The following is a 21540-nucleotide window of genomic DNA, read 5'->3' on the forward strand; positions in this document are numbered from 1 at the left end:
AAAATAAACGAATCTGTAGGCATAAATTTCTTTACATTGAAATTAGCATTATATTTCTCATTTAAACAATTCATGCTCAATTCTGCCATTTTCGAGTCCCTTGCTGCAAAACTCTCGTGAAACACGCTTAAAATTTGTCTGTGATGAAACTCCCTGGTATCTGCCGAGTACCCCTGCGAAAAGTTACGATATCTAAAACGTGAACCAGGAATGATGGGATGCCCAACTTATTCCAGTATGAGAGCGTCTCAAAATAAACGTTTTTTATAACATTTTCCATTGTGGCCAGATCGAACAAAATAAGAATTTTTGGGCATTTATCAACCCAATACCCAACATTTAGTACGAATAAAAAATACTAAATAGTGGTTATTTATTATATGGAGAAACTATTTAAATCTTTTTAAAAAATATTATAACAACTGACTTTTGTCCTTTCAATACCCAATGATAGGATTTTTGTTAGCTCTCATGCCATTGAGATAAATTTGATACAGTTTTACATCTTGACGATTGGTAAATTTCAGTAGGTGTCAAAGTTCACCGAATCTGATGTGTTCACAAAGTAGAGAACATAAAGCATAGAGAAGGGGCAGGTTCGACAGCGAACATTTGTTAGATTTATAGTACGGAATTCACCTCACAGCCACTGAAGTCACGCTGTGAAATGTTAACATTTTTAACAGTTCTCCACATACTCAAGCAGAATATGAAGAGAAATAAATACATTATATATTATGTATTTTCGGCATGTGATGACTTGACATGTATGCCCAAGCAGAGAATATTGAAGAAAAATAATTTCTTTGACATTCCACTTTTAACAGCGAAAAATGCGTACAAAACACACCTCTCACACAGAGAACATAAAGACATTTTTTATTGTGTTCTCTGTCTCACATACCCAAGAATATGAAGAGACATAAATATATGTATGCATGCCCATTATGATACTCCCAAACAGAGAATATTGAAGAAAAATAATATCTTTAATATTCCATAGGAAATATGTTCCATTATGTATGGAAATACAGTGGTGCTCCAATATAACGAATGATATAATGTTGGGACCGCTCGTTAAACTGAAATATTCGTTATATCGGAAACGAAAATTAAATTAATATTGGTTCATACGTAATATGTTTAAAAATAACTATTTATTCATAACTTCATAAACATTGGTTGAAATAAATACATATACAATGGAAAATGCATACAATAAAATTATTAAAAGTTGAATTTTATAACAAAAATATGAGCATTATTCAACTGAAAAGAAATTTGTTATGCTCATTTGCTTTAGTGGCCGAGAAATTTTGAGATCCTGTGCCTTTTGATGTAGGTTTTTCAATAAAAATTTTTTTTCCTGTTCCACGTTGTTTTCTTCAGACCATTTGATACACTTCTCAAAGAAGTCGATGGTATCAGTGTGCTTTATTGGCGGTACAGCTACAACTGCAGCGGTATCACCTTCCTCCTCTTCCGAAATTTCTATAGCTAGTTCATTTTCAGCACTCGGGTTCTCTTCTACAGGTACATTGTCTACACTGTTCCATGCTTCCAAATCATCTGTGTTGAAGTTTGTCTAAAATTTTATTTGAATATTAATTTAAATTATTTCTACAAATGCATAAGTTAAACCGTATCTGGGGAAACATTGTATGGATAAGAGAAAGTGTGCTCTCAATAACAGAAAGGTCTTCTCTGAATCGCAAATCTGCTAGAGGTATATTGTCTTCATCATCTTCATCGTCAGGTGTGGTTTTATTAATTAAAATGTTTTTCTAACACTTCTGAAGAACAACCCCTGAAACTTTTCCCCAAGCTGCAGCAATAAGTTGAACTGCATTGAAAAGGGTGAGGTCCTTTAACGCTGTGTTTATATTTTCTTTTTGCACTACACTGCTCAGTAAAGAATTTCGGTAAAATAATTTGGTGAGGCGAATCGCGTTCTGGTCCATCGGTTGACTTAGAGCCGTTACATTCGGTGGCATAAACACTGTCCATATTTTTCCATTTGGAGTCACCAAATCTTCTTCTGGTGGATGACTAGGAGCGTTATCGAGGAGTAATATTGCTCGCTTTGGTTGACTTCGACTTTCAAGAAAATCTTCAACCTATAATTTAAAGTATTATTAAGAAGTATTGAAGTTAAAATTGTTGTAATATACAAACCTGAAGCACGAATTTACTAAAAACCAGTTTCAAAAATTTCGATATTCATCCACGCGGATTTTGAGTGCGCATAGTCCACGGCAACTGTTTTGTTTTTAAAGGAACGAGGGTTTTTGGATTTTCCTATTACAAGAGGCTTTAATTTCATTGTTCCCGTTGCATTTGAGCAGGCAAGAATTGCAACTCGTTCTTTGGATAACTTTCGGCCAGGTGCTCTGTCTTCATTAGCGTGAACTAGAGTTTGGTTCGCCAACATCTTCCAGTAAAGTCCAGTTTCATCAGCGTTGAAAACTGCATCAAGACTTATGCCATTTTTTACGATAATTTCATTTAATTTTTCAAAGAGATTTCTTTCAGGGTTTTCCCCTTTTTATTGTCGTCAATTATTTCTAATTTGTCACCCAAGCAAAGCCGTTTTCGAATTGAAGGCATTTTTAAATAATTTATGCGATGTCCTCACTTTACCACTTGAACTAATATTTCGCGCAATGAAGCGTGCATAAAAAAATAAATACAATTCTTTAAAAAATATAACTCACGTGGAAAGTATCACTCGCAGACACACCTGTTATAAATGGCCTCCAGGTATTCCGGAATGAACTTCCACAAGCTTTTACACATCTCTCCGTTTAAACCATCAAAACCTGGGGACCTAACCAGGCCAAAGGCGTACCCCAACTCCCCGTCATCTAATGCAAGGACAGATACCTCTTGTGCTTGAGGTGCCTGCACTTCCGATCTTGGAAGGAACGCACCTAACAGAACCCCCGAACACTCTCTCTACGACAGTAACAGAGTGTAACCGACACGAAGAGAGGTAACATCCTTTCTCCTACGACCTCGGCAGATCCTATAGACCTGACTCCAAGAGTCGTTCCTATTTTCCCCTACGAAGCTTTTCTAGTACACTTTAACCTTCACTACCATTTCTTTATGTTACCTATCCGCACAACTAAATTCATACCTAAGCTGAGACAGACCATAAGAATTGAACCGTCAGGCGCATTGAAACTTTCGCCTCTAGCCATAGTCCTCTTCTCTAAGGTTAACTCACGCCTCCACCATTTAATCTTTCTAATCATACAATTATCACACCTCCAAGTACCCTCTCATTTAACCCCAAACTACCCCATACAGACGAGCAATTTGCTCGTCCACCCCCAACTCTTCAAACTCTCTAAGCAGTATGCTAGATACCATTTCCCTCAGGGATAATGAGATGCCCAACTTATTCCAGTGTGAGAGCGCCTCAAAATAAGCGTTTTTTATAACATTTTCCATTGTGGCCACATCGAACAAAATAAGAATTTTTGGGCATTTAAATTAAAACACCCAACGTTTATTACGATTGCAAATTATTATATATTGGACTTTTAATATATGGCGAAACCACTTAAATCCTTTTTTATGATTTTATGATATATTAAAACAACTGACTTTCGATCTTTCAATACTTAATAAGGTGAATTAAGCCTGTTAGTTGTCAATTAATGAATGTTTTTAGTCATTTGTAATAGAAAATAATTTCTATTATGCACCAAATTACAAAACGTTTCTTGAAATATGTTTAAATTTCGCATTTTCTTTGATTTTCATTGTTTTACATTTTTATTAACGATCTTGAACGGCGGCAACAAATTTCTCCGTTCACATATATTTTTCGTATAATTTCAATCTGGCCGTTCCAGTCATTCCAATTGCAAAACGTCAAAACCTACCCAATCCAGTCAACTGTCAAATTTCGGTAGGTGAGCGGCTCTCACATTTCCAGTGACAGGAGAGTTGGGCATCCCATTATTCCTGATTTCCCTAACCGAGAGTCCACATTGGTTCCAGTCAATACCAATGGTACGCCATCGCCACAATGAACTCTCATAAGGCGAGGGAGGGGATTGGGGGATAACCATAATTTGAATCAAATTATGATCACTCAATCCTCACCCTCCTTTAAGTTCCCATCTAACGTTGAAAGCCCTACTTGCTGCCTGAATCATAAGCGTAGCGCTAAAGTCGCTCACGCCCCCAGGCCCATCGAACGTATAGCACTCGCTCAGCTCATTCTCAATGTGGAGCCTATTAGCCAACACCCATTCGCTTAATGCCTCGCCTCGGGATACCTTACTAAACCACATGGAGGACGAGGCATTCGCATCCAGGCCCAGGATGGGCTACTACTCGCAAGTAAAGAATGGGGTACATTGACGCAATCGGCAGCTCTGTAGCCTTCTTGACCGCACCTCCGGCAAGCATCTCATCTACCCCTACACTCAGACAACCTGAGATCAAATCCCATGCACCGGAAGCAGCCAGCGACGGGGCTATGCGGTCGCACCCGGAAAGAAAATCACTTGAAGTTGCACCTACCTGCCTTCAAGAGAGCGCACATCAACTTGTCCGTACCCTCAAGGACGGCATTGGTGCTACCGTCAGGGGCTACCTTCCATGGACGACTGACCATCCTTACTTTTGGGACACAGGGCTGAAGTCCTGAATTCTTCAAGGGGGATCTGCTTATGGATCCCCTAAACGACAACCTGAGGACCCAACTTCCGTTGGACAGTCACCTACAACCCCACCTCCCCGAACTTTGCGTTGGTCGCCAACTTTTTCCTCTCTAAAACAGAGGGAATGCGGATAACCGACCCACTTCCTTAACTACCTTCTTAATCACTTTCTTAGAGTAAGTTGTAGGCCTCTTACTCATGACCACGACCGACCAGGTCTACACGGACTTCGGCGTCACCCTCTTTTTCAAGTCCGACGCCCGTTTCTTTGCTCACCGTACTAGCCGGATAAGCTTTCACAGCGGTGGCCACATTAACGCTCCCAAATACCGTTCCCTCTCTCATTTTCACACACATAACGCGGCAACCCCGTACGCGCATCCGCTTTCTCAGCGGTGGCCACTTTGGCATTCTCACCACAACTACTGCTCCCTCCTTCGTTTTCGCACTCGCTACGCGGCGACCCCGAACAAAAGAGAATACCGAAAATTCGCAGAAAAAACACTTAGTAGATAATTTCGTCTATCTTGGAACCAGCATCAACACCAACAACAACGTCAGCCTCGAAATCCAACCCAGGATACTCCTTTCCAACAGGTTATACTTCGGGCTAAGTAACCAATTGAGAAGTAAAGTCCTTCCTCGACGAACAAAAATAAAACTCTAAAAGTCACTCATTATTCCCGGCCTGCTATACGGTGCAGAGACATGGACGATGACAACATCTGATGGGTCAACGTTGCGTGTTTTCGAGAGGAAAGTTCTGCGAAAGATTTATGGCCCTTTCGCCATGGCAAACTCCCATTAGATGAAGCGATGAGCTGTAGGAGATATATGACGACATTGACATAGTTCAGCGAATTATAAGACAGCGGCTAGGATAGCTAGATCATGTCGTCTAAATGGACGAAAACACTCCAGCTCTACAAGTATTTGATGCAGTACCCGCCAGGGGAAGCAGAGGAAGAGGAAGACCTCCACTCCGTTGGAAGGACCAGGTGGAGAAGGACCTGACTTTGCTTAGAATCTCGCTTGCCACGTAGCGAAAAGAAGAAACGACTGGCGCGCTGTTGTTAACACGGTTATAACTGCGTAAGCGGTTTCTATGCCACTAAAAAAGAAGAAGAAGAACACCATTAGCGTTCCATATATAAATGTTCAATACACTGATTATTTACTTAAAAAAGTTTGCAAGATTTGATTTTGTGATTTGATTATCTCTTGAATCATATTTTGCATTATTGACATAAATTGTGTTATACATTGGGTAAGCTTGAAAATCATTATTACAGGGTCATAGTTTCAACGCTTCCATTAGGTTGGTTTTATGGCAATTGCATTTGTGCAGTGTTGCCTTTCATCACATTTGCATAGCTCCCTTGTGTAGCATTATTTCTAATAGTACCCGGTTTTGAAACATGAACAGGGATTTCAATATTTTCGCTAGAACGAATATTTGTCTTTTGATTATGTGCTTGAATTCCGACAGACAATTTAGTTTTTAAGTCTTTATATACAGAGCAATCCATATAGTTTGCAGTATGATTTCCCATGGATTGACAGTTGGTGCATTGTACTGGACCATTTCTTTTTTGTGGCTCTTCCAATGCTTCTTGGTCGTCATTAGAGGCTACTGAAGACTATATACCTTTTATGACAACAACTAGGCCTTTTGAGCTCTTCAGTTGGTAAGAGTAGTAATTCTTGTTATTAGTACTTTACAACATCCAAGAAACTTTTTTCAGTGTATGTTTGAATTTTTGTTTCATCTATGTTATCTTTTTTTCAAGGAACTATATGAAAATTGTTTTTTCCTATTAAATTGCTTATTTTGGAGACAATCGCATTTGAACTCTGCTCACGCAACTAGATTGGAGGGGGTTTGGCTTTCACGACTTTGGTAAGGCAAATCTTTCGTCAGAATTTCTGGCTACTTATCTTTTGGAGCGCTTGGTTGATTTTTTTTTTTGTATTGATCGCTGATTTAATTGGACTCGATTCCTTTTTTATATTTATATAGCGATCAATACCAGTCTGAACACATGGCCCTTTTCTTTTTTTTCTCGTCTTGCATTTTGTTTTCGCTGTCCGGGTGCTTGCTGGTACCTGCATACTGGTTGCTGTCAGCGCATTTGGTGTTGTCCAATTGCTGTTTTCTGCTGACTGCGCTTGTTTACAATTATGTGTTATCGCCGTTACTTTTGTTTGTGTCAGGAGTTGCTTTTGTTGGCTCGACAAAGCTAAAGTAGGCATTTAAAGAACACCATAAACACCATGAATATTGAACTTTTGAACTTTAAATGAAAATAGCTCAAAAACCATAAGTTAGCGGCAACTATATGTACATATATATTTTCTTGATCTGGAGGACCTCTATCCGTACATACCATTTTTAATCCCAAATCGGGGGATGCTATTCTAAGTCCCAGCTGATTATAGTAAGCACGGATACAGTAGCATGATGGAAGCAATTTTTTGAGACATATTCAACAATACAATTCAATAAAATTCAAATGATATCTTTTGGTGCTACAAAAATTATTACAGTCTTGCACCCTGTTGCTGTTGGCAGTGAAAAAGTTGTTGCCAAATTTTATTGAAGCTACGATCTTAACTGCTAAATCGAAATAATAAGTTTTTTGATACCGTGTATTCCTATGATTCCAATTGATATACCATTTATTTCAAACGATTACAATTATTCTAAAATAGGTAGCAATTAATAAAATATAAAGTCACCTGGAAGTTCGAAAATCTTTATATTAGGTATTAATTGTTGTTGCCAAATTTTATTGAAGCTACGATCTTAACTGCTAAATCAAAATAATAAGTTTTTTGATACCGCGTATTCCTATGATTCCAATTGATATACCATTTTATTTCAAACGATTACAATTATTCTAAAACAGGTAGCAATTAATAAAATATAAATGGTATATCAATTGGAATCATAGGAATACGCGGTAATAATAAGTTTTTTGATATACCATTTTATTTCAAACGAACTAAACCACTATAACTTCAAATTAGTTATTGTGACCTATATACATATTTACATTAACGGAGAATTCTAAACGAAACTTTTACTTATAACCAGCAACTTGAAACCTAAGCGCAGTAGGTAACATACAACTGCGCTTAGGTCTCAAGTTAACTCTTACGGGCTCCACCTGCCAATAAGAATGATTATTGAAACACAACTTTATAGTATTGAAACAGAGAATATTTTATTAAAAATAAAACTAAAATAATCGATCCATATGTAAAAACTAATGTGAAGGATGAATCTGATGCCGTTTAATAAGTTTGTAAATATCAGGTTCCAATTTACCCAAGAACAGTCGCAAGTCGCCACGTTCGGTAACAAGCAAACGATTTCTATTTTTAGTAAGCAGTGTTGTCACAGCACTAAATCCACGTTCACACAAATATGACGATGGGAATGCTATCAAGAATCGTTGAACGATTGACCACAATCCAGGGTACAATTGCGAGATCGGTTTTTGTAGCCAAAATTTTTGGTAACCATTTTTGAACTTGATTTTTATTTCCTCGTTTGTTGTCAATTCTATAAGTTCTTCTTCCAACTGAGGTGACATTGTTGTGTTGACATTTGAAAACGGATCCAACACCTACTCTGGTATTTCCAAGCTCAAAATGTCCTGGTAGCGTTCGGTGAAGTCAATGTGGAGGTTTTCCAAATGTTGGCAGTAGGCAAACAATTCGTCGTTACTGCATGATACTGCTAAATTCGTTTTTTTTTAATTAAATTTAGTTTGTCACCTTGCAATTGGAGATTCATGTCGTTGAACAATTTATACAGGTCTGTCATGTAAGCTTTATCATTCTTTGATGTTATGAGCTTGTATTGAAATTCTGTATCTTTAGTTTCCAAGAACTCTATAACAGAGTCAAACAGGTTGTAGAATCGAGTCAGACAATTGCCTCTTGATAGCCAACGAACTTCAGTATGAAACAACAAACGATTGAAAACCTCGTCATTAGTAACACAAAGCTGATGAAATAATCTATCATTCAAAGAGCTGTTGCGGATTTTATTGACTGCTTTGATGACATATTGCAGTGATTGAAATAGTTTTTCACTTAAGTTTCTAGCAACTATGTAAATGTTGTCTATGAATAACGCATTGTACACCAAGGACATCTGGAATTTTATTTTTTAAGTACGCTATGAAGCCTTTATGGCACCCTGTCATAGCCGGAGCGCCATCCGTAGCAACTGAAATAATATTTTTCAAAGGAACTTCTTTCTCATCGCAAAACTTTTCCAATGTATTGAATATGGTTTCGCCTTTTGTATCGGTATCTAAATTTCTAGCAAATAATAGTTCTTCACATATTTTCTCATCTTTAATAAAACTCACGTAAGACAACAACAATGCTTCATTAGTTGGTAAAGTGGACTCATCCAGCTGAATTGAAAATTGACTTGACCTCAGGTGATCGTACAATGATTCTTCAATGTTTTCAATGAAGCACGGTAGTTATTACTTCATTTATTGCTGGTAATATTAACTCTTCTCCGATGTTATGTGGTTTGCCTTTTTGAGCAATTAACAAAGAGATATTCTAGGTCTTGAAAATGTGCTACATTCTTGTCTCTCTTATCTGGATGCATTTTATTCAAATGATCTTGCAGTCTTGAAGGCTTCATCCGAAAATGTTTTCAGACATAGAAGACACAAAGGTGACGATGGTTTTGTGCGATTTTCAATGAATCCGAATTTAATATATTCCGCACAGTATTGCCGTGTCTTCTTTTTTACTTCCGACATTGTTTTGCTTTGAGAAATACATACGTTCATCTTCGCGATTAGTGTAAAGGAGGCGTAAGTACTGCTCATCTATTACGTGCAAAACCACAAATGAAAATAAAATAAATATTAAATTGTTTATACAGGAATGCTTAAGCTGCACGCACCGACAGGAATAAAACAAACATGCATAAAGTCGTTTATCTCATTCGACGCTCAATAGTACACAACAAGTCCGAACAAGTATTCAATGAACCAGCCGATTGATACAGGAAGGCACAATTTGAGTTATTTAACAAAAACGTGTTAAAACATGATAGATATCTACGAGTACTAACAACTATTAAAATGCGAAAGTGTGTCTGTTGCCTTCTTATTTGTTTGTTTGCGTCTACTTTCATTATGAAACGGAGCGACTGATTGACATGATTTTCAATAGGACAGATATATGAACTACGCGGAGAGAAATATAGAACCGAGTTTGAGAAAACTTTTAATTCATATTATGTAGTTCATGTTCACAAGTTGTTGAAAGTCGAGAGCTCATGCAGTCGTTGTCTGAGAGGCCTCCTAGCTAACTAAAATTACAAATCACCCCCAAGCCTCTACACAACGCCCCCATTTTTTTTTGGGTCTCTTACCGCCCTCCCTTGACACCTGCAGCGCCCACAAGGGGGCGTTATCACCCACTTTGGGAAAGACTGCTCTAGTGGCTAACGTATTTGACGTAGGTGGGTCAAATAAATTGCACCGGTTAAACAATTTGAAGAGCTTTTAGGAAAGCCATCATCCCATTCTCTATCCCTACCAGGGGCGTGGCAATAGTTTTTTGAGAAAAATCACATTTTGGTTTCAAATTTGTAAACACCCTAGCGGCTAAAGTATTTGACGTAGGTGGGTCATATAGATTGCACTGGTTAAATAATTTGAAGAGCTTATAGGAAAGCCATCATCTTATTTTCTTTCCCTAACAGGGGAGTGGCAATAGTGTTCACAAACAAATGTAGTTTTTTGAGAAAAATCAAATTTTGGTGTCAACTTTGTAAACGCTCTAGCGGCTAAAGTATTTGCGTAGGTGGGTCAAATAAATTGCGCCGGTTAGATAATTTGAAGAGCTTTTAGGAATGTCCTCAACCTATCCTCTGTCCCTACCAGGGGCGTGCCAATATTGTTCACAAATAAATGTAGTTTTTTGAGAAGAATCACATTTTTATTTCAACTTTGTAAACGCTCTAGCGGCTAAAGTATTTGACGTAGGTGGGTCAAAAAAATTGCACCGGTTAGATAATAAGAGCTTTTAGGAAAGTCGCAACCTATCCTCTATGCGTACCAGGGGTGTGGTAATAGTGTTCAAAAACATGTGTAGTTTTTTGAGAAAAATCACATTTTGGTTTTAACCTTGTAAACTCTCCAGCGGCTAAAATATTTGCGTAAGTGGGTCAAGTAGGTAGCACCGGTTAGATAACACTGTGGAACATTTTTCGGATTATTGTCTGGGGGGTGAGAAATTCCAAGTCAGGGTGATGGTACTAGGTCAGTATAGTAAAACCCTCAAAGGGTATGGCGTTCGTATGTGTCATTTATTTTATAACCTTTTAAATTTTTTCCTTATCTTGATGTTTTTTCGCTTAGTTGTAACATTTTGGCAAAAACGTAGTTTAACATAACTCGCGAACCACTTGTCCGATTTTGATTAAACAAATTTAGAAAAATTAAGAATTACTATTTCTATTTGCTTTTATTTGTTTTTATTCAAAAACGTTAACTTCGGCTGCACCGAAGCTAATATACCCTTCACAGGTGCATTTAATTTAATAACTATGTGTTCAGTTTGTGTGGAAGCTATATGCTATAGTAATCCGATCTGAACAATTTTTTCGGAGATTACATTGTTGCCTTGGAAAATAATCTATACCAAATTTCGTCAATATATCTTGTCAAATGTTAAAATTTTCCATACAATAACTTGATTCCGATCGTTCAGTTTATATGGCAGCTATATGTTATAGTGGTCCGATATCAGCCGTTCCGACAAATGAGTAGCTTCTTGAAGAGAAAATGACGTTTGCAAAATTTCAAAAGGATGTCTTAAAAACTGAGGGACTAGTTTGCATATATACAGACGGACGGATGGACGGACGGACAGACAGACAAAAATTTTCTAAATTTGTTTCATCAAAATCGGAAAAATGGTTCCCGAGAGTTATGTTAAACTACGTTTTTGCCAAATGTCACAACTAAGCGAAAACCATCAAGATGAAAAAATTTAAAAGGTCATAAAAAAACTGACTGATACGAACGCCAAACCCTTTGAGGGTTTTTCTATACTGACCTAGTACCATCACCCTGACTTGGAATTTCTCACCCCCAGATTAGCTGCTGAACTGTGTAACTTGAAGAGCTTTTAGAAAAACCCTCAACTTGACTTCTGTCTCTACCAGGAGCGTGGCAAAATTGTTCACAAACAAATGTAGTTTTTTGAGAAAAAACACATTTTTGTTTGAACTTTGTGAACGCTCTAGCGGCGAAAGTATTTGCCGTAGGTGGGTCAAATAAATTTCACCGGTTAAGTAATTTGAAGAGCTTTTAGGAAATCCTTCACCCTATCCTCTGTCCCTACCAGGGGCGTGGTAATAGTGTTCAAAAGCATACATAGTTTTTTGAGAAAAATCACATTTTGGTTTCAACTTTGTAAACGCCCTAGTGGCTAAAGTATTTGACGTAGGTGGGTCATATAGATTGCACCTGTTAAATAATTTAAAGCGCTTTTAGGAAAGCCTCTATCCTCTATCCCTACCAGGGGCGTGGCAATATTGTTCACAAACAATTGTATTTTTTTGAGAAGAATCACATTTTTGTTTCAACTTTGTAAACGCTCTAGCGGCTAAAGTATTTGACGTAGGTGGGTCAGGTAAATTGCAAGGGTTAGACAACTTGAAGAGCTCTTAGGAAGGCCCTCAACCTATCCTCTGTCCCTACCAGGGGCGTGGCAATATTGTTCAGAAACAAATGTAGTTTTTTGAGAAGAATCACATATTTGTTTGGACATTGTACACGCTCTGCCGGCTAAAGTATTTGACTTAAGTGGGTCCAATAGTATGCGCCGGTTAGATAGTTTGAAGAGTTTTTGGGAAAGCCTTTACCCTATCCTCTGTCCCTACCAGGGGCGTGGTAATAGTGTTCAAAAACATATGTAGTTTTTTGAGAAAAATCACATTTTGGTTTTAACCTTGTAAACTCTCCAAAGGCTAAAGTATTTGCCGTAGGTGCATCAAATAAAATGCACCGGTTAAGTAATTTGAAGAGCTTTTAGGAAATCTCTCACCCTATCCTTTGTCCCTACCAGGGGCGTGGTAACAGTGTTCTAAAACATACGTAGTTTTTTGAGAAAAATCACATTTTGGTTTCAACTTTGTAAACGCCCTAGTTGCTAAAGTATTTGACGTAGGTGGGTCATATAGATTGCACCTGTTAAATAATTTAAAGCGCTTTTAGGAAAGCCCCTATCCTCTATCCCTACCAGGGGCGTGACAATATTGTTCACAAACAAATGTATTTTTTTGAGAAGAATTACATTTTTGTTTGAACATTGTAAACGCTCTGCCGGCTAAAGTATTTAACGTAGGTGGGTCCAATAATTTGTACCGGTTAGATAATTTGAAGAACTTTTAGGAAAGCCCTCAATTTGACCTTTGTCCCTACCACGTGTGTGGTAATAGTGTTCACGAAGGAATGTAGTTTTTTGAGAAAAATCACATTTCGGTTTGAACTTTGTAAACGCTCTAGCGACTAAAGTATTCGCGTAGGTAAGTCATCTAGATAGCACCGGTTAGATAATTTGGAGAGCTTTCAGGAAGGCCCTCAACTTGACCTCTGTCTCTAGTAGGGCGTGAGAATATTGTTCACAAAGAAACGTAGTTTTTTGAGAAAAATCATATTTTTGTTTGAACTGTGTAAACGCTCTAGCGGCTAAAGTATTTGACGTAGGTGGGTCAAATAGATTGCACCGGTTAGATAATTTGAAGAGCTTTTAGAAAAGCCCTCAACTTGACTTCTGTCCCTACCAGGGGCGTGATAATAGTGTTCACAAATAAATGTAGTTTTTTGAGAAGAATCACATTTTTGTTTCAACTTTGTAAACGCTCTAGCGGCTAAAGTATTTAGATAGTTTGAAGAGCTTTTAGGAATTTCGCAACCTATCCTTTATCCGTACCAGGGGCGTGGTAATAATGTTCAAAAACAGGTGCAGTTTTTTGAGAAGAATCACATTTTGTTTTGCACCTTGTAAACGCTCTGTTTGAGCAGGTAGGTCAAATAGATAGCAGCGGCTAGATAATTTGAAGAGCTTTTAGGAAAGCCCTCAACTTGACCTCTGTCCCTACCAGGGCCTTGGTAATAGTGTTCACAAACAAATGTAGTTTTTTGAGAAGAATCACATTTTTTTCAACTTTGTAAACACTCTAGCGCAAAATTATTTGACGCAGGTCGGTCAAATAAATTGCGGCGGTTAGACAATTTGAAGAGCTTTTAAAAAAGCCCTCATTATCGCGTATATCCCTACCAGGGGCGTGGTAATATTGTTCACAAACAAATGTAGTTTTTTGAGAAAAATCACATTTTGGTCTCAACCTTGTAAACTCTCTACCGGCTAAAAAATTTGACGTAGGTGGGTCATATAAATTGCGCCGGTTAAATAGTTTGAAGAGCTTTTAGGAAAGCCCTTAACCTATCCTCTGTCCCTACTAGGGGCGTGGTAATAGTGTTCAAATCATATGGAGTTTTTTGAGAAAAATCACATTTTGGTTTCAATTTTATAAACGCTCTAGCGGCTAAAGTATTTGACGAAGTTGGGTCATATAGATTGCACCGGTTAGATAGTTTAAAGAGCTTTTAGGAATAGTGTTCAAAAACATATGTAGTTTTTTGAGAAAAATCACATTTTGGTTTCAACATTGCAAAGGCTCTAGCGGCTAAAGTGTTTACCGTGGGTGGGTCAAATAAATTGCGCCGGTTAAGTAATTTGAAGAGCTTTTAGGAAATCCCTCACCCTATCCTCTGTCCCTACCAGGGGCGTGGTAATAGTGTTCAAAAACATACGTAGTTTTTTGAGAAAAATCAGATTTTGGTTTCAACTTTGCAAACGCCCTAGCAGCTAAAGTATTTGACGTAGGTGGGTCATATAGATTGCACCGGTTAAATAATTTAAAGAGCGTTTAGGAAAGCCCCTATTCTCTATCCCTACCAGGGGCGTGGCAATATTGTTCACAAACAAATGTAGTTTTTTGAGAAGAGTCACATTTTTGTTTGAACTTTGTAAACGCTCTACCGGCTAAAGTATTTGACGTAAGTGGGTGCAATAAATTGCGCCGGGCGTGGCAATATTGTTCACAAACAAATGTAGTTTTTTGATAAGAATCACATTTTTCTTTGAACTTTGTAAACGCTCTACCGGCTAAAGTATTTGACGTAGGTGGGTCCAATAAATTGCACCGGTTAGATAATTTGAAGAACTTTTAGGAAAGCCCTCAACTTGACCTCTTGAATGTAGTTTTTTGAGAAAAATCACATTTCGGTCTCAACTTTGTAAACGCTCTAGCGACTAAAGTATTCGCGTAGGTAAGTCAACTAGATAGCACCGGTTAGATAATTTGGATAGCTTTTAGGAAGGCCCTCAACTTGACCTCTGTCGCTAGTAGGGCGTGAGAATATTGTTCACAAAGAAACGTAGTTTTTCGAGAAAAATCACATTTTTTTTGAACTTTATAACCGCTCTAGCGGCTAAAGTATTTGACGTAGGTGGGTCAAATAGATTGCACCGGTTAGATAATTTGAAGAAATTTTAGAAAAGGCCTCAACTTGACTTCTGTCCCTACCAGGGGTGTGATAATAGTGTTCACAAACAAATGTAGTTTTTTGAGAAGAATCACATTTTTGTTTCAACTTTGTAAACGCTCTAGCGGCTAAAGTATTTAGATAGTTTGAAGAGCTTTTAGGAATTTCGCAACCTATCATTTATCCGTACCAGGGGCATGGTAATAATGGCCAAAAACAGGTGTAGTTTTTTGAGAAGAATCACATTTTGTTTTCAACCTTGTAACGCTCTAGCGGCTAAAGTTTTTGAGCAGGTGGGTCAAATAGATTGCCCCGGTTAGATAATAAGAGCTTTTAGGAAAGCCCTCAACCTATCCTCTATCCGTATCAGGGGCGTGGTAATAGTGTTCAAAAACATGTGTAGTTTTTTGAGAAAAAACACATTTTGGTTTCAACTTTGTAAACGCTCTAGCGGTTAAAGTATTTGCGTAGGTGGGTCAAATAAATTGCACCGGTTAAATAATTTGAAGGGCTTTTAGGAAAGCCCTTAACTTGACTTCTGTCCCTGTCAGGGGCGTGATAAAAGTGTTCACAAACAATTGTAGTTTTTTGAGAAGAATCACATTTTTGTTTCAACTTTGTACACGCTCTAGCAGCTAAAGTGGTTAGATAGTTTGAAGAGCTTTTAGGAATTTCGCAACCTATCCTTTATCCGTACCAGGGGCGTGGTAATAATGTTCAAAAACAGGTGTAGTTTTTTGAGATGAATCACATTTTGGTTTCAACCTTGTAACGCTCTAGCGGCTAAAGTTTTTGAGCAGGTGGGTCAAATAGATAGCACCGGCTAAATAATTTGAAGAGCTTTTAGGAAAGCCCTCAACTTGACCTCTGTCCCTACCAGGGCCGTGGTAATAGTGTTCACAAACAAATGGAGTTTTTTGAGAAGAATCACATTTTTTTCAATTTTGTAAACAAACGTAGTTTTTTGAGAAAAATCACATTTTTGTTTGAACTGTGTAAACGCTCTAGCGGCTAAAGAATTTGACGTAGGTGGGTCAAATAGATTGCACCGGTTAGATAATTTGAAGAGCTTTTAGAAAAGGCCTCAACTTGACTTCTGTCCCTACCAGGGGCGTGATAATAGTGTTCACAAACAATTGTATTTTTTTGAGAAGAATCACATTTTTGTTTCAACTTTGCAAACGCTCTAGCGGCTAAAGTGTTTAGATAGTTTGAAGAGCTTTTAGGAATCTCGCAACCTATCCTTTATCCGTACCAGGGGCGTGGTAATAATGTTCAAAAACAGGTGTAGTTTTTTGAGAAGAATCACATTTTGGTTTCAAACTTGTAACGCTATAGCGGCTAAAGTGTTTGAGCAGGGGGGTCAAATAGATAGCACCGGCTAAATAATTTGAAGAGCTTTTAGGAAAGCCCTCAACTTGACCTCTGTCCCTTCCAGGGCCGTGGTAATAGTGTTCACAAACAAATGTAGTTTTTTGAGAAGAATCACATTTTTGTTTCAACTTTGTAAACGCGCTAGCGGCTAAAGTGTTTAGATAGTTTGAAGAGCTTTTAGGAATTTCGCAACCTATCCTTTATCCGTACCAGGGGCGTGGTAATAATGTTCAAAAACAGGTGTAGTTTTTTGAGAAGACTCACATTTTTTTTCAACTTGGTAAACACTCTAGCGGTTAAAGTATTTGCGTAGGTGGGTCAAGTAAATTGCACCGGTTAGATAATTTAAAGCGCTTTTAGGTAAGCCCTCAACTTGACCTCTATCCCTACCAGGGGCGTGGTAATAGTGTTCAAAAAAATACGTAGTTTTTTGAGAAAAATCACATTTTTGTTTGAACTTTGTAAACGCCCTAGCGGCTTAAGTCTTTGACGTAGGTGTGTCAGATAGATTGCACCGGTTAGATAATTTGAAGGGCTTTTAGAAAGGCCCTCACCTTGACATCTGTCCCTACCAGGGCCGTGGTAATAGTGTTCACAAACAAATGGAGTTTTTTGAGAAGAATCACATTTTTTTCAATTTTGTAAACAAACGTAGTTTTTTGAGAAAAATCACATTTTTGTTTGAACTGTGTAAACGCTCTAGCGGCTAAAGAATTTGACGTAGGTGGGTCAAATAGATTGCACCGGTTAGATAATTTGAAGAGCTTTTAGAAAAGGCCTCAACTTGACTTCTGTCCCTACCAGGGGCGTGATAATAGTGTTCACAAACAATTGTATTTTTTTGAGAAGAATCACATTTTTGTTTCAACTTTGCAAACGCTCTAGCGGCTAAAGTGTTTAGATAGTTTGAAGAGCTTTTAGGAATCTCGCAACCTATCCTTTATCCGTACCAGGGGCGTGGTAATAATGTTCAAAAACAGGTGTAGTTTTTTGAGAAGAATCACATTTTGGTTTCAAACTTGTAACGCTATAGCGGCTAAAGTGTTTGAGCAGGGGGGTCAAATAGATAGCACCGGCTAAATAATTTGAAGAGCTTTTAGGAAAGCCCTCAACTTGACCTCTGTCCCTTCCAGGGCCGTGGTAATAGTGTTCACAAACAAATGTAGTTTTTTGAGAAGAATCACATTTTTGTTTCAACTTTGTAAACGCGCTAGCGGCTAAAGTGTTTAGATAGTTTGAAGAGCTTTTAGGAATTTCGCAACCTATCCTTTATCCGTACCAGGGGCGTGGTAATAATGTTCAAAAACAGGTGCAGTTTTTTGAGAAAAAACACATTTTGGTTTCAACCTTGTAAACGCTCTAGCGGCTAAAGTATTTGCGCAGGGGGGTCAAGTAAATTGCACCGGTGAGATAACTTGAAGAGCTTTTTGGAAAGCCCTCAACCTATCCTCTATATCTACCAGGGGCGTGGCAATATTGTTCACAAACAAATGAAGTTTTTTGAGAAGAATCACATTTTTGTTTCAACTTTGTAAACGCGCTAGCGGCTAAAGTGTTTAGATAGTTTGAAGAGCTTTTAGGAATTTCGCAACCTATCCTTTATCCGTACCAGGGGCGTGGTAATAATGTTCAAAAACAGGTGCAGTTTTTTGAGAAAAAACACATTTTGGTTTCAACCTTGTAAACGCTCTAGCGGCTAAAGTATTTGCGCAGGGGGGTCAAGTAAATTGCACCGGTGAGATAACTTGAAGAGCTTTTTGGAAAGCCCTCAACTTGACCTCTATCCCTACCAGGGGCGTGGTAATAGTGTTCAAAATCATATGTAGTTTTTTGAGAAAAATCACATTTTTGTTTGAACTTTGTAAACGCCCTAGCGGCTTAAGTCTTTGACGTAGGTGTGTCAGATAGAGTGCACCGGTTAGATAATTTGAAGGGCTTTTAGAAAGGCCCTCACCTTGTCTTCTGTCACTACCAGGGGCGTGGTAATAGTTTTCAAAAACATATGTAGTTTTTTGAGAAAAATCTCATTTTGTTTCAACATTCAACAGTAAATTGCGCCGGTTAGTTAATTTGAAGAGCTTTTAGGAAAGCCCTTAACTTGACCCCTGTCTATTCCAGGGGCGTGGTAATAGTGTTCAAAATCATATGTAGTTTTTTGAGAAAAATAATATTTTGGTTTCAACTTTGTAAACGCCCTAGCGGCTTAAGTCTTTGACGTAGGTGTGTCAGATAGATTGCACCGGTTAGATAATTTGAAGGGCTTTTAGAAAGGCCCTCACCCTGTCCTCTGTCCCTGCCAGGGGCGTGGTAATAATTTTCAAAAACATATGTAGTTTTTCGAGAAAAATCACATTTTGTTTTCAACTTTGTAAACACCCTGGCGGCTAAAGTGTTTGACGTAGGTGGGTCAAATAGATTGCCCCGGTTAGATAATAAGAGCTTTTAGGAAAGCCCTCAACCTATCCTCTATCCGTACCAGGGGCGTGGTAATAGTGTTCAAAAACGTGTGTAGTTTTTTGAGAAAAAAAGGAGAAAGGCGTGGTAATACTGTTCAAAAACATACATAGTTTTTTGAGAAAAATCACATTTTGGTTTTAACTTTGTAAACGCCCTAGCGGCTAAAGTATTTAACGTAGGTGGGTCAGATAGATTGCACCGGTTAGATAATTTGAAAAGCTTTTAGAAAAGCCGTCACCCTGTCTCCTGTCCCTACCAGGGGCGTGGTAATAGTGTTCAAAAACATATGTAGTCTTTTGAGAAAAATCACATTTTGCTTTCAACTTTGTAAACGCCCTTGCGGCTTAAGTCTTTGACGTAGGTGTGTCAAATAGATTGCACCGGTTAGATAATAAGAGCTTTTATGAAAGCCCTTAACCTATCCTCTATCCGTACCAGGGGCGTGGTAATAGTGTTCAAAAACATATGTAGTTTTTTGAAAAAAAAACACATTTTGGTTTCAACCTTGTAAACGCTCTAGCGGCTAAAGTATTTGCGCAGGGGGGTCAAGTAAATTGCACCGGTGAGATAACTTGAAGAGCTTTTTGGAAAGCCCTCAACCTATCCTCTATCCCTACCAGGGGCGTGGCAATATTGTTCAAAAACAAATGTATTTTTTTGAGAAAAATCACTTTTTTGTTCCAACTTTGTAAACGCTCTAGCTTTTAAAGAATTTGCGTAGGTGGGTCAAGTAAATTGCACCGGTTAGATAATTTAAAGCTCTTTTAGGTAAGCCCTCAACTTGACCTCTATCCCTACCAGGGGCGTGGTAATAGTGTTCAAAAGCATATGTAGTTTTTTGAGAAAAATCACATTTTTGTTTGAACTTTGTAAACGCCCTAGCGGCTTAAGTCTTTGACGTAGGTGTGTCAGATAGAGTGCACCGGTTAGATAATTTGAAGGGCTTTTAGAAAGGCCCTCACCTTGTCTTCTGTCACTACCAGGGGCGTGGTAATAGTTTTCAAAAACATATGTAGTTTTTTGAGAAAAATCTCATTTTGTTTCAACATTCAACAGTAAATTGCGCCGGTTAGTTAATTTGAAGAGCTTTTAGGAAAGCCCTTAACTTGACCCCTGTCTATTCCAGGGGCGTGGTAATAGTGTTCAAAATCATATGTAGTTTTTTGAGAAAAATAATATTTTGGTTTCAACTTTGTAAACGCCCTAGCGGCTTAAGTCTTTGACGTAGGTGTGTCAGATAGATTGCACCGGTTAGATAATTTGAAGGGCTTTTAGAAAGGCCCTCACCCTGTCCTCTGTCCCTGCCAGGGGCGTGGTAATAATTTTCAAAAACATATGTAGTTTTTCGAGAAAAATCACATTTTGTTTTCAACTTTGTAAACACCCTGGCGGCTAAAGTGTTTGACGTAGGTGGGTCAAATAGATTGCCCCGGTTAGATAATAAGAGCTTTTAGGAAAGCCCTCAACCTATCCTCTATCCGTACCAGGGGCGTGGTAATAGTGTTCAAAAACGTGTGTAGTTTTTTGAGAAAAAAAGGAGAAAGGCGTGGTAATACTGTTCAAAAACATACATAGTTTTTTGAGAAAAATCACATTTTGGTTTTAACTTTGTAAACGCCCTAGCGGCTAAAGTATTTAACGTAGGTGGGTCAGATAGATTGCACCGGTTAGATAATTTGAAAAGCTTTTAGAAAAGCCGTCACCCTGTCTCCTGTCCCTACCAGGGGCGTGGTAATAGTGTTCAAAAACATATGTAGTCTTTTGAGAAAAATCACATTTTGCTTTCAACTTTGTAAACGCCCTTGCGGCTTAAGTCTTTGACGTAGGTGTGTCAAATAGATTGCACCGGTTAGATAATAAGAGCTTTTATGAAAGCCCTTAACCTATCCTCTATCCGTACCAGGGGCGTGGTAATAGTGTTCAAAAACATATGTAGTTTTTTGAAAAAAAAACACATTTTGGTTTCAACCTTGTAAACGCTCTAGCGGCTAAAGTATTTGCGCAGGGGGGTCAAGTAAATTGCACCGGTGAGATAACTTGAAGAGCTTTTTGGAAAGCCCTCAACCTATCCTCTATCCCTACCAGGGGCGTGGCAATATTGTTCAAAAACAAATGTATTTTTTTGAGAAAAATCACTTTTTTGTTCCAACTTTGTAAACGCTCTAGCTTTTAAAGAATTTGCGTAGGTGGGTCAAGTAAATTGCACCGGTTAGATAATTTAAAGCTCTTTTAGGTAAGCCCTCAACTTGACCTCTATCCCTACCAGGGGCGTGGTAATAGTGTTCAAAATCATATGTAGTTTTTTGAGAAAAATCACATTTTTGTTTGAACTTTGTAAACGCCCTAGCGGCTTAAGTCTTTGACGTAGGTGTGTCAGATAGAGTGCACCGGTTAGATAATTTGAAGGGCTTTTAGAAAGGCCC

At 38.2% G+C, this 21540-nt stretch overlaps 1 protein-coding gene across 1 annotated transcript; it reads right to left on the reverse strand.

Moving 5' to 3' along the window:
• Nucleotides 1-1261: 1261 nt before the first annotated feature.
• On the reverse strand, nucleotides 1262-4633 carry LOC120779380. Its single transcript, XM_040111575.1, has 3 exons — nucleotides 4540-4633; nucleotides 1649-1744; nucleotides 1262-1587 (listed from the first exon to the last, which is right to left on the reverse strand). Exons 1-3 carry the CDS (start codon nucleotides 4631-4633, stop codon nucleotides 1262-1264), a joined length of 516 nt encoding a protein of 171 aa, XP_039967509.1.
• Between the last annotated feature and the right edge of the window lie 16907 nt (nucleotides 4634-21540).

Source organism: Bactrocera tryoni, unplaced genomic scaffold, assembly GCF_016617805.1.
Source record: "Bactrocera tryoni isolate S06 unplaced genomic scaffold, CSIRO_BtryS06_freeze2 ctg7180000341958_QRY, whole genome shotgun sequence".
Taxonomy (NCBI): Eukaryota; Metazoa; Arthropoda; class Insecta; order Diptera; family Tephritidae; genus Bactrocera; species Bactrocera tryoni.